This window comes from Argentina silus (genome assembly GCF_951799395.1).
Source record: "Argentina silus genome assembly, chromosome: Y".
NCBI lineage: Eukaryota > Metazoa > Chordata > Actinopteri > Argentiniformes > Argentinidae > Argentina > Argentina silus.
The window spans coordinates 3,452,501-3,465,955 of NC_139654.1; the positions used below are offsets into that span (position 1 = coordinate 3,452,501).

The 13,455-nt window shown below is 44.2% G+C and overlaps 2 protein-coding genes across 3 annotated transcripts in view; both read left to right on the forward strand.

Moving 5' to 3' along the window:
• Positions 1–4,765, forward strand: part of LOC310823604 (tripartite motif-containing protein 16-like) — a gene marked incomplete at its 3' end in the record, with an annotated part of 8,163 nt that extends 3,398 nt beyond the window's left edge. Inside the window, exons 5-6 of the mRNA XM_083696492.1 lie at positions 3,068–3,133; positions 4,212–4,765. Coding sequence (XP_083552618.1) covers positions 3,068–3,133; positions 4,212–4,765 — 620 coding nt within the window. The remainder of the gene's footprint in view (positions 1–3,067; positions 3,134–4,211) is intronic.
• Positions 1–13,455, forward strand: part of LOC310823886 (uncharacterized protein) — a 92,813-nt gene that overhangs the window by 33,696 nt on the left and 45,662 nt on the right. The gene's annotated exons all lie outside the window — the stretch shown is intronic.

Consider the following 13,455-nt stretch of genomic DNA (forward strand, 5'->3'; position numbering starts at 1 on the left):
TATTCTCAGCCAATGTTCTTGTAAACAAGGTCGATCCACCGGTTCTCTGCAACACGTTAGATTTCATTTTGTGGGCTTTTAGACTAAATGGTCCTCTCAGACCCAGGTCACTCAAACAGTTGGACTCCCCCAGGTGGCGCAAATCCTATTGTCTCCCCTCCTCTTGGCAAAGCCTCTTTTTATGACTTTCCGTTTCCCCATCAGTCGGACATTTAAAGTCACATACAATTCAGATTCTATTCTATCAAATACTAAACCATCAATGAAAACATCCAACTAACAACAGACCCTAAACCCTAACCCTAACCCCTAACCCCTAACCCTAACCCCTAACCCAACCCAAATACTAAACCATCAATGAAAACATCCAACCAACAGACCCTAAACGCCTAAGCCTAACCCTAACCCAAATACTAAACCATCAATGAAAACATCCACCCGACAACAGACCCTAACCCCAAACCCCTAACCCTAACCCTTAACCCTAACCCCTAACCAACAAGAGACCCTAACCCCTAAGCCTAACCCCAACCCATAACCCTAACCCTACTGATTTAACCCTTTCGGGACCTCAAACGCGCGGCTGCGTTTTCAGGGGTTTCCAAAATGTTTTGATCAATATCTCTGTGATAATCCGGCGTAGAAACATGGTTTAAATATCCCCTGAATCGGTAGACTCTCAGCTTTCGATTCCTGTGACATGCCCTCTCACTCACAGATGGAGCTATGAGCCTCGGAACAGCTTGGTACACGCCCTCCTTGCGTAATTGGTGAATTTGGTAGCAGACTAGCTTGAGTCGTTAGACACTGCCTTTTACCGTCGGTGATTGGTCGATTCACACGTCCATCTTCTTTGCTACACGTGTTGTCGGCATTGTCGGTATTGACAAACATTTCAGTGACAGTGACAGAGACAGAAAGCAGAGAAGATGTGTTTACAAGGATCCATTAGAAGTCCTTTTTTATATTTTGTCTAGTATTTTATTCATATTGTATACCATTTCTGTGTAGCTCAGGACTTCATGAATGAATTTCAACCACCAAAACAATTCATCCACATGGGTAAAGATATGTTTTCACATGGGATTTGAAACATTTCTGAAAAACAGATTCGAAATGTTCAGGTTTAGGCCTACTTACCTCTTCACACAGTGCTGTTGGGGTAAACATCTATCACAGTCAAGAAAGCTGAGTTTGTCCTGAAAATATTGATATGAAACACTTGGCTATTATTTTGTATGGAAGTGCCTTCAAATTGAGAAAGAAGAAATGTATGTAAAAATGGAGAAAATACCCCTGGTCCCCAAAGGGTTAACCTGCAAAGTGAGGCCTTCTCTTTTCCCCCCATCAGAACAATGTGGGACCTGTCCATGTTTACAACCCTTGACTGATACATGTCTCTCTCTCTCTCTCTCCCTCTCTCCCTCCCTCTCTCCCTCCCTACCTCTTCTCCCCATCCAATCTCGCTCTCTCTCTTTCCCTCTTTCTCTGTCTTTTTCTCTCTCTCCCTCCCTACCCCCCTCTCCCTCTACCTCCCACCCTCTCTCCCTTTCTCCCTCCCTCCCTCTCTCCCTCCCTACCTCACTCTCTCCCTCCTTCCCACTTTCTCTCTCTTTCCCTCCCTTTCCTCCCTCCCTCCCTCCTCTTGCTCTCCCTCCGTGCCTCTCTCTCCCTTCCTACCTCTCTCTGCTACTCTACCTACCTCTCTCCCTCCCTCCATCCTCTCCCTCCCTCCTTCCCCCACCTCTCTCCCTTTCTCTCTCCCTCCCTCTATCCCTCCCTCCTTCCCTCCACTCCCTCTTTCCCTCCCTCTTTGCCTCCCTCCCTCCTCTTTCTCCCTCCATCCCTCCCTCCCTCTATCCTTCCCTCTCTCCCTACCTCTCTCCCTACCTCTATCCCTCCCTCTATCCTCTCCCTCCCTCTTTCTCTCTACCTCTCTCCCTCCTTCCTCTCTCTCCCTCTCACCATCCATCCCTCCCTCTATCAATCCCTCTATCTCTCCCTCCCTCCCACCTCTCCCTCCCTCCCTTCTTCCTCCCTCTATCCTTCGCACTATCCCTCCCTCTATCCCTCTCTTCCTCCCTCCCTCCTCTCTCTCCCTTTCTCCCTCAATCCTCTCCCTCCCTCCCTCACCCCCTCTCTCCCTCCCTCTCTCCCACCTGTCCCTCCCTCTCTGCCTCTCTCCCTCCCTCCTTCCTCCCTCTATCAATCCCTCTCTCCCTCCCTCTCTCTCTCCCTCCTTCTTTCCCTCTATCCCTCCCTCTATCCCTCCTCTCCCTCTCTTCCTCCCTCCCTCCTCTCTCTCCCTCCATCCTTCCTCCCTTTATCCCTCCCTCTCTCCTCTCCATCCCTCCCTCTCTCCCTCTATCCTCTCCCTCCCACTTTCTCTGTCCCTCTCTCCCTTCCACCCTCCCTCCCTCCCTCTTCTCTCTCCCTCCCTCCCTCTCTCTCCTACTCTCCCTCCCTCGATTCCTCCTCTCCCTCTCTCGCTCCCTCCCTCTCTCCTCTATCTCCCTCTCTCCCTCCCTCCTTCATCCCTCTCACCCTCTATCCTCTCCTTAACTCTTCCTCCCTCTATCCCTCCCTCCCTCCTTCCCCCCTCTATCCCCCCCTCCCTCTCTCCCTCCCTCCCTCTCTCCCTCTATCATCTCCCTCCCTCTTTCTCCCTCTCTCCCCCCCTCCCTATATCCCTCCCTCTCTGCCTCCCTCCTTTCTTCCTCTCTCCCTCTCTCCATCCTCCCTCTATCCCTCCCTCTATCCCTCCCTCTTTCTCCCTCCCTCCCTCCATCTCCCTCCCTCCCTCCTCTCCCTCCCTCCCTCTCTCTCTCTCCCTCCCTCCCTCCTCTCTCTATCCCTCCCTCCCTCCCTCCTCTCCCTCCCTATTTTTCTCTCTCCCTCTTTCCCTCCCTCCCTCTCCCTATCTCCTCCTCCGTCCCTCTCATCCCTTTCTCCCTCCCTCTACCCCTACCTCCCCTCTCTCTCTGTCTCCCCCTCCCTCCCTCTCCTCCCTTCCTTTTTCTTCCTCTCTCCCTCCCTCTCTCTCTCCCTCCCTCCCTCCCGTCTGTAGTGAATGGAGTGGATGTTTTCCTGCCACCAGAGCCCAAGACCAGAGCCCAGGACCAGTTCTTCCAATGTGAGTGTGTTTCTCCTGAAGTAGCTGACAGTTTCTCTCTCTCTTTATCTCTCCCTCCCTCCCTCTCTCTGTTCCTCCCTCCTCTCCCTCCCTTTATCCCTCCCTCCCTCCCTCCCTCCATTGATCCTCTCCACAAACTCTGAGACACAACGAGAGATCTCTAGGAGAGGGAGAGACTCATCAAAGACAGCCTACATATCTGACTCTCCCACCCTCCCTCTCTCTCCCCCTCTCTCTCTCTCTCCCTCCATCCCTCTCTCTTTTTATCTTCCTCCGTCCCCCTCTCTCTTCCTCCTTTCTCTCTCTCTCTCTCCCTCTCTCTTTCTTTCTCCTCTCTCTCTCCCTCCATCCCTCTCTCTCTCCCTCCAACCCTCTCTCTCTTTCTCTTCCTCCGTCCCCTCTCTCTCTCTCTCTCTCCTCTCTCTCTCTCTCCTTCCCTCCCTCTCTCTCTTTCTCTTCCTCCGTCTCTCTCTATCTTCCTCCTCTCTCTCTCTCTCTCTCTCCCTCTCTCTCTCTCTCTCTCCCTCCCTCCATCCCTCTCTCTTTCTCTTCCTCCATCCCCCTCTCTGTTCCTTCTCTCTATCTCCCCTCTCTCTCTCCCTCTCTCTCTCTCTCTTCCTCTGTCCCACTCTCTCCCCCCTCTCCTCTCTCCCCTCTCTCTCTCTCTCCTCTCTCTCTCTCTTCCTCCGTCCCTCTCTCTCTTCCTCTGTCCCACTCTCTCCCCCCTCTCCTCTCTCCCCTCTCTCTCTCTCTCTCTCTCTCTCTTTCTCTTCCTCCGTCCCCCTCTCTCTTCCTCCTCTCTCTCTTATTCTCCCTCTCTCTCTTCCTCTCTCTCTTCTCTCTCTCTCCCTCCATCCCTTTCTCTCTTTCTCTTCCTCTGTCCCCCTCTCTCTTCCTCCTCTTTCTCTCTCTCTCTCCTCTTTTTCTCTCTCTCCTCTCTTTCTCTCTCTCTCTCCCCCTCTCTCTCTCTCTCTCTCTCTCCCCTCTCCTCTCTCTCTCTTCCTCCGTCCCCCTCTCTCTCTCTCCTCTCTCTCTCTCTCTCTCCCTCCCTCCCTCCCTCCCTCTGCTCTTCCCCCAGATGCCTGTGAGCTCACACTGGACCCAAACACAGCACACAGAGAACTCGCTCTGTCTGAGGAGAACAGAAAGGTGACACTGGGGAGAGAGGAGCAGCCGTATCCTGATCACCCAGAGAGATTTGACTACTGGGCACAGGTGCTGTGTAGAGAGGGTCTGACTGGGCGCTGTTACTGGGAGGTAGAGAGGAGTGGGGGATGGGCTGATATAGGAGTGACATATAAAGGAATCAGCAGGAGAGGAAAGGGTGATGACTGTGGGTTGGGATTCAATGACAAGTCCTGGAGTCTGAGGTGCTCTGATGACAGTTACTCCGCCTGGCACAATTATAAGAGCACTGACATACCTGTCCCCTCCTCTGGCTCCCACAGAGTAGGAGTGTATCTGGACTGGCCGGCCGGCACTCTGTCCTTCTACAGCGTCTCCTCTGACACACGGACCCTCCTGCACACATTCCACTCCACATTCACTGAGCCCCTCTACCAAGGGTTTATGGTTGGGTATGTGGGCTGTTCAGTGACCCTGTGTAAACTAGTCTCAGGGAGATCACACTGAACACCAAAGGATCCATCTGATGATGGATCATAACATGATGCAGTTGGATAGTGGTGTGTTTTCACTGAGATGTTGGATGTACAGATGTTCCCTCTCCCAGTGTGTAGGGTGTAGTGTGTAGTGTGTCGTGTGTAGTTATATTATTTTTTACTGTATATATATGTATATATATATATATATATATATATATATATATATATGTATATATATATGTATATATACATTATTAAATTAAATAAAATGCATCTGATAGGAAATAGGTTCAGCAATTGAGCGACAAAAAAACAGAAGCTTACATGTTTTTTTGTTTTTTTTTATGGAAATGCAACTGACAGTGAAACAATCCAGATGAATGATTAGATGATCAAATCAGACTGATGATGAACTCTGAGAATAACACAGGAGAGAGTGTCTGTATGTATATAAGAGTTGGTTAGATTGGGTGTTTGAGTTGTGATGCTGGATTACGTTGCTGTGTGTAAGATAGCAGGGAGTGGATGTGAAGACAGCTCTCCTTCTCTGTCAGTACAACATGGACATGTTCTGTAATTCACTTTCCATAGATTCCTTCACCTGTCTATCTATCCAATGTACATGTTGTTCCTTCTCCTATGTGTGTGTGTGTGTGTGTGTGTGTATGTGTGTGTGTACGTAAGAGTTGGTTAAATTGGGTGTTTGAGTTGTGTCACCGAGGGCGAGTCTATTACGGCCTTTTCCCGGCCTGAACACCATTCCCAACGTTCCCCAGTTAAGCACGGCAGGATCGGCCCGAGGTTCGAGAGCAACCTTGGTGAATCACCATGACACTGCTAGAAAGAGAAAAAGCTTAGCAGCCGGGGGCCCGACCTGACGAGGGACACCGCGGCTGAGGATGTTCCTGAAACACATTTTATCTTCCATCTATCCCTCAAATAGGTGCGACTGCATAACTGCTTATGAATGATAAGTTGATTCAAATAGGTGCGACTGCATAACTGCTTATGAATGATAAGTTGATTCAAATAGGTGCGACTGCATAACTGCTTATGAATGATAAGTTGATTCAAATAGGTGCAACTGCATAACTGCTTAAGAGGAACTAGAGTGTGAGTGTATGACCCCATGTCAACATGTCTGCTTAGGCCTCATTGTGATGACGGCATGCTACCAATGAAAGTACTAAGAATAGAAGAATACCAATGTTTGATTGTGTAATCTTACTCAGGGATGATTACTGAAATATGATACTATATTACTACAGCTTATTTTTGATGATACAAAGTTTTATCACTGCATAAAAAGGGTTATTGTGTAAGGCCTACGGGGGGAAGTAGGTCAGGTAGTGGGAATCCCCAACAAGAAGTTTATGTGTCCATAATCAAGTATGAGAATGATAAGGATGATTAAGAGTAACAATGTGAAGTATAGAGTGATTACTGGTATTGATTTATGGATATGTTTGATTACTATACTGTTTTACTGTTTGGATGTATTGTTTTGGTGAGGTCTTGTAACACTGAGAGTTGAGGGACAGAAAAACTTCCTTAATAGGACTTCCCTAAAAGCACTTCCTTATTTACTTTAGAAGCAAGCTACTTAGCCACTAGATTAGCTTAGCCATGGTTCTAGCTACCCACCAAAAGGGTTAAAACACCGCTTTGTTTGTTTTTTGTAAACAAAGATGATGTCATATGGGAGGTTTTGGATCAGAAGCAGAGTATAAAAAGAGCTTCCTGGAGCAGTACATCGGTCATTCCCCGCTGAGGAACGTTAAAACCTGAAGGACCGGAGCAGGAAGGAGTGTGTTGGATACCTCACCCCGGGGTGAAACTGGAGCTCTCATTGTCTGGTGCCCGAGAGGTTGACCGTAGCCGGAAAGCTGAGACACTCTGCGGGAATCAGAGTCCCTCGGCCAGGGGAGCATAACACCGGCTCTTTACCACAGCCGTGGCGGAAAGAGGAACCGGCTTCACTCGACGGAGAGGAACTGGGACATCTCTAAATTTCACAGACAAGTAGATCAGGCAGAGTAGGGGTGGAGGTAGAGATTTTATTATTTTCTAATTTTTATCATTTTTATATTTTCATCATTTTAATATTTTAATACTCTGTCTGTAACCCATTTTTATGATAACTTAGCTATGCTGTACTGCTTTAATCCATTATTAAACAATCTAACCTGCATTTAAAGTAACAGTTTTTTAAACTCAATTTTTAAAATGTTTATTTTTATTGAACTATTCCATTCATCATTAGTGTTTTACCTCCTCCTGGTGACCTCCTTTGGGTAAATTGTACTTACCGATAAACACCTTTCCGCAACCACACCAACTTGCACTCATATAAGATTAGAGCAGTCGTTAACCATAGAGGTTACCCACTTCTGTGTACGGTTTTCGGGGGAGTTTTCAGTTCAACTGAAGTGGGTAAAGGAAGTCAATGGAGGAACTATGGGACGTAGACTGTTAACAGCGGAGTGAGTCTAATCCACACCAACCTACACAGGACCTGTTAGGAAGTAGCTTACAGGGTAAGACCCTGCAGGCTGAGGTCCATACCTGTTAGTCGGAGGGTTGGTCCGGGGTACCTGTACAGGGCCTGACTGCCGGGAGACAGTAGTTGAATCACTAGCAGTTGAATCACTAGTAGTTGAATCACTAGTAGTTGAATCACTAGTAGTTGAATCACTAGCAGTTGAATCATCACTAGCAGTTGAATCACTACTAGTTGAATCACTAGTAGTTGAATCACTAGTAGTTGAATCATCACTAGTAGTTGAATCACTAGTAGTTGAATCATCAGTAGTTGAATCACTAGTAGTTGAATCACTAGTAGTTGAATCACTAGTAGTTGAATCACTAGCAGTTGAATCACTAGTAGTTGAATCATCACGAGTAGTCGAATCACGAGTAGTTGAATCACTACACAGCAAAATCGACAGGCTCAAATGTTAATTTCAACACTTTTAAAGTGTCCGGAGGGGTCCACTCCCCACAGAATGAATTGAACACTTTTGAAAGTGTTGCCATGTTTACACTATAATAGAGTTAATATCAACTCTTTCTATAGTTGACATTTAACACTGCTTAACACTTACCAGTGTTACATGTTTTCAACTCCAGTGCTTAGTGTTAGAAATGAACTCTCTCAGTGTGATTTGCTTTATATATATATATATATATATATATATAAAACTATAAAAGGAGTTGCCTCATTAACACTATAAAGTGAAAATATGCTACTTTACAATTAAAATAAAATATTGAAATATTTTAATAATTCGGTGATGAACCAATTAAAAATAAGAATGACATACAAGTTGATTGCTTTATAAAAAAACATGTTTTATTTTGTTATCATCCAGATCTTGATGGCAGATAAATAGAAGACAAAACAAAGACAATTTAAATGTTCACGTCACACTAGCTCCCTTCTGTAGGTAAGCAAAGGTACAAAGTAAATATGCATGGTTTTTATTACTAAGCATTTCATCACATCTTATTTACAGATGGAATGAACAAAATTAGATGATGTATGTCACAGAATAGTACCAGACTTTGAGGCTTATTCATTCAAAATAAAAAATAAAAAATAATGTAACAACTTCACTGTGACAACTTTGTGACAGAAGTGCAATCTGTATTTACTGAGAACTTTTCTACATATAAGAATAGGGCACTATGTATGCTTTGTGACTATTCTCATTAGAGCACTGCTTGTCAAATGGTTTGAAGTGAGTCAGTTCATCCACGCAGATAACAGAAAACTCATCCATTTGGTCTTCTATACAGTAGGCATTAAAGTGGTCATCATAGTACATTGTTTCTACATTACAGGCTATTATGAAAGCACGCTCTTCGTATATAATAATATCACAGATCTTTTTGAAAGCGGGGAGATCATCGGTACATCCAGTGCATATGAACAAATCAACCTGGTACTCAGGACCATCATTTCTGACCCAGTTGGTGCTTGAAACACTTGAACATGCTTCTAAATATAATGTCTGACTAAGTTCTTCCCCACCTTGCAAGGTGCTGATTGTTTTTGATGTTGTAGGACCAAATTCAAATCGTCTAAAACAATAATATTCAAATTGAAACGTCAGTTGGCGCTGATGCTGCTTCACCAATGATTTGGTGAGATTTTTGAAATCTTTACCACATTTTTTGAAAAATGTGTGTTTGGCTTCAAATCGCATGCACCACATATGGATAAGAGGGCCAATTTGTTGTATGCATCTCGGATAGTGTATCATCAAATGGTGCTTGGGGATCAACTTCTTGTCGGGAAACAATGCTTTGAACAGAGTATGGTGATCACAGATCAGATGTTTCAAGTAAGATATCATCCCATCAGTTATGGTGTAGGAAAACACTATATTGACTATCTGTATTAGAAGCAGCAGAAAGTTCCAGTGACTGTTATCCCTTTTAATGACATCACCCAACATAAGTGGAGTGTTGTGCAGAAGACACCATGACTGGACGGCATTCTGACCCAGGTGTTTGCTCTTATCATCCATCTTTAACCCACTTGGTTTGTTTTCATGTTCTGTGTAACCGTAATTAAAGCTCTGTATCCTGTCTGACAATGAGTTCAAAGAGACATAGCCCTGTTTAACAAGGTACTCAAAAACCAGCTTAAGTTCATACTGTACCACACCCTCTAGCAAATCATGCATTATATCAACAGCATAGTTATCAGTGTTATGGAAATACTCTAATGAATTGAGCACACATGACTTTTTAACATCATATAATGACCGCAGTTCAGGATTTTCATTGAGTGCCCTACAATGTTCAGTATGAAAGATTCCACAAACCCCAACAAGCTATTTAAAGCCAGATTATCTCCTGTTACTTGAATTACTGAGCCAAACAATGGTTGTTCAAAACAAGGAAGCTGTATTCCTTCGGTTTCTAAGATTTTCAGGTCATCAATAAGAGGCTTTAGTGTCACATCAAAACCATATGTCTTCAGATCTTCAGTGTAGAATAGAGCTGCAAGATGTACATTCATCAGTACTGAGTTACACTTGGGTGGAAGATTTTTTAGAGTAAAGTAGACACCCCCAATTTTGTGTATCACCTTCTTGGAACCTAGAGGGTTAGCAGTTTCAAAATCGTCGTAATAGAGCTACTCACAACCAACCAGAGGTTTTCTAGTTTTTGTTTTGCTTTAATTTGTTTTGTTGTTTTATTTATTTTTTTATTGACATATTTTTTTGTTGTTGTCGTGGGGTTGGGAGGGGTGGTGGAGTAGGCGGGGGGAAAGAAAATGTAGGAAAGGAAAAAAAAAATGGTCATGTTAACCTGGCGCTGTGTCCATTGTGCTTTTCAACAATAAAAATATGTTTAAAAAAAAAAAAGTGGGGGAGGGGATTTCAGGGATTGCCCCCACCGCCCTTCCAGAACAGTGTACAGCAGTGGTTATCACACAGTGGTTATCACTAAATAATTTAATAGGATTTAGGAGTTTTTGCAAAGAATTCCCTGTCTCACTTCAAAACTATACTGCATATCCCATTCAACTTTCTGGATCCCTATGTTCAATCATTGTCATTTCTCTCACTGTGCAGACACATTTGGAAAGCACAACAAGATTTGAAGCAGCTACCTTCTGCTCATGGGGTATGTCTCCTACCATTACACCACCAAGCTACTCACAACCAACACACAATTCTTCAGCAGAGAAAAAACAAACCCAAACAACTTGTTTTCTTCTTTTATCACACTGAACTCAAATGCACAAATGTTGTCAACAAGTCACTCAACAAGTTGAATTGAGTCCATCTTAAATCAAGGATAATAGTTAAAACTATCCTTGTACTCAGACTCAATTCAACTTGTTCAGTGACTTGTTTAAGACATTTTTTCTTTTTAGCAAATGTTAAGAGTGTCATAGCAAAGGGTCTAAATACTTCTGTACATGAGATATTTCTGTATTTCAAAATGTTTAAAAAACGTGTTTTCCCTTTGTCATTATGAGGTATTGTGTGAGGATTGATGGCAAAAATAAATAAACGTAATCAATTTTATCTACTAGGTTATTTTATTTATTTACACATGATTCTATCTTTTCACATGGTCATTTCAGTCCATTATGGTACATTGTGTATTATTTCTGGTGTACATGCAAACAAGACATGCCTCTCTGACATGTGGAGAGTCAACATGAGGTCACACGGCTCTTTGTTTCACAAACACTTTGTTTATATGGACATCATCATCATCATCATCATCATTGTAGTAAATGAAGGAACTTGACTCCAGGGTTAGTTCAGGCTAGTAGACTAGTGCTGCCTTCATCAGAATGAGAAGGAGGAGGCAGAAGGTGAGAGTTACTGTCATTACTACCAAAACACAGAGGCACTTGGGGGGAAATGAGGTTTGGTTGTTGTGGTTGGTCCATGGGAGAATAGAAGAGGGAAATAAACTATACATGTTAACATAAAGCATGATGGCCGACAGTACCAACTAGAAGAAGACTGAACTGTAAAGGAATGTAACAATCAATATAAAACAACAGAGGCTTGAATGTTACAAGTACAGGAAATTATCAATACAATTACACAGTAAAATGTGTCTCCCCTCATCCTCTCTGACCACACACACAGACACACACACAGGAGAAGTACCTGTAGTCTATTTCACTATCAGATGCATTTTTTAATAATATATATATATATATATTGTGGCGCCCGCCCCGTGCATAAGCCCATGCGCGAGTGTGGGACGGTGGTAAATGGAGTGTACATCTCGCCTCGCTTTGTCTCTGCTGTTTCTGCTGTCCCTCTCTTGCCCCGTGTTGTCTTTGGCAGGACCATGTATGGAGTTCCTGCGCCCCAAGTGGCCACAGCTGCAACCAGTGGAGATAATCACCGTATGCCCATACATGGAGTTCCTGCTCATCAAGGCACAGCTGAAGGGCATCAGCAGGAGCAGCAGAGACCCTACAAAAGGAGCCAACAGAGCACCCGGTTTTGGAGAGTAGCTACGGCGAAACACGGAGGAGTTGATGAGAGAGAGAGTAAGCAAAGTCACCGTTGTCCTGTGTATGATCCCTGACCGTAGGAGAGCCCCCTTTGAAGCCCGACCCCGAGAACGTCCGAGAGCCCGCTACGTTGCCAACCTTCGCCTGTCTGACTACCCCGCTGCCTGCCCCGACCTGGAACGTAAGAGGACCACCCACCGTGTACCGAACCCCCTGCTATCTTCCCGACGACGGATCTCCTGCGAGGCCCTTGAACGACACGACGCCTTCTCACCCCCACCCTCTCTCTATCATTTCCCTCTCCCACAGCAAAATAAAAACCACACTGTGTAAAACAAACCAAAAGGGGGTAATTAAAAATGTACCCCTAAAGGAGTGAGCTCCCAATGCCCAGACTCCCCAATGTGCAAATTATGCTTTAATAAAGTGCTGCAATTGTGCAAATAAATTCAGGAAATACGGGGGAAACCAGTAAATTTAAAACGTAAGTAGGGATCATAAAAGATCCAGGATTAAAAAACAGTCAGTAGAGAGATTTAAAAGATTAAAAGGTTGAAATGAGCTCCTAACGTTTCGTCACCATGTGTCTTCTTCAGAGGATAGAACCAGAATGAAGGGAAAGACACACATATATAGGGAACAAAGGGGGTGGAGGCAAAAAGAAGGATCCCTATTGGGTAAGTGCCATGGGGTAGGGCGGAGCTACTAAAAATCGACCAAACGACTAATTGGCCACCTGGTTGTGGAACACCAAACAATTCCAATCAATTCCACAATTCCCAGGCCAACCATATCACAAAAAGTAAATATAAAAATATCCTACTAGAAATCGACTCCATGAAAAAAAACATTCTGCAAAACGGTCCCTCCATTGTAAAATGTAACCTACCCTATAAGCGATTCCCCCAACTGGGTAGGCTTCTCTGGGATAGAGCTCCCAGAGAAAATATTATTTATATTAAAATGGAGGGCCAATGTTAAAAGTATTCAATAAAAACAGATAGGGTTTGTGGCGCTGGCCGGTCAGGTAAGGGGAATCATAAAACATCTGCCTAGGCAGGAATGCACTGGCACACAAACTAATCTCTTTTTTCTTCTGTTTACTTTTCAAGATTTGTGAATTGGCGATTTCGCGGTTCAGCGATTTTCATGGAGCGAATACAGTGATCCAGACCTGTGGTTCACAAAAATATTTATTTGTGATAAATTGATTCACTTTAAAATGTGACTGTAACGGATCACGTCGTTCGGTCCTTAAAGATGCCTGCACCAATTGATCTTTCAGGTTTTTATTTCTCCTATAGGCTGCTATAATTAATTGGCGACCTGGTTGTGGAACACCAAACAATTCCAATAAATCTCCACAATTCCCAGGCCAACCACATCACAATTAAGAAAGTAAATATAAAAATATCCCACTGGAAATCAACTCCATGAAAAAACATTCCACAAAACGGTCACCTCCATTATAAAATTTAACCTACCCTATAAACAATTCCCCCAACTGAGTAGGCTTCTCTGGGATAGAGCTCCCAGAAAAAAAATATTATTTATATTAAAATGGAGGGCCAATGTTAAAAGTATTCAATAAAAACAGACAGGGTTTGTGGCGCTGGCCACCATGTGTCTTCTTCAGAGGATAGAACCAGAATGAAGGGAAAGACACACATATATAGGGACACGTTTAAAATATTGGATCCCGTGGGGGTGAGAAT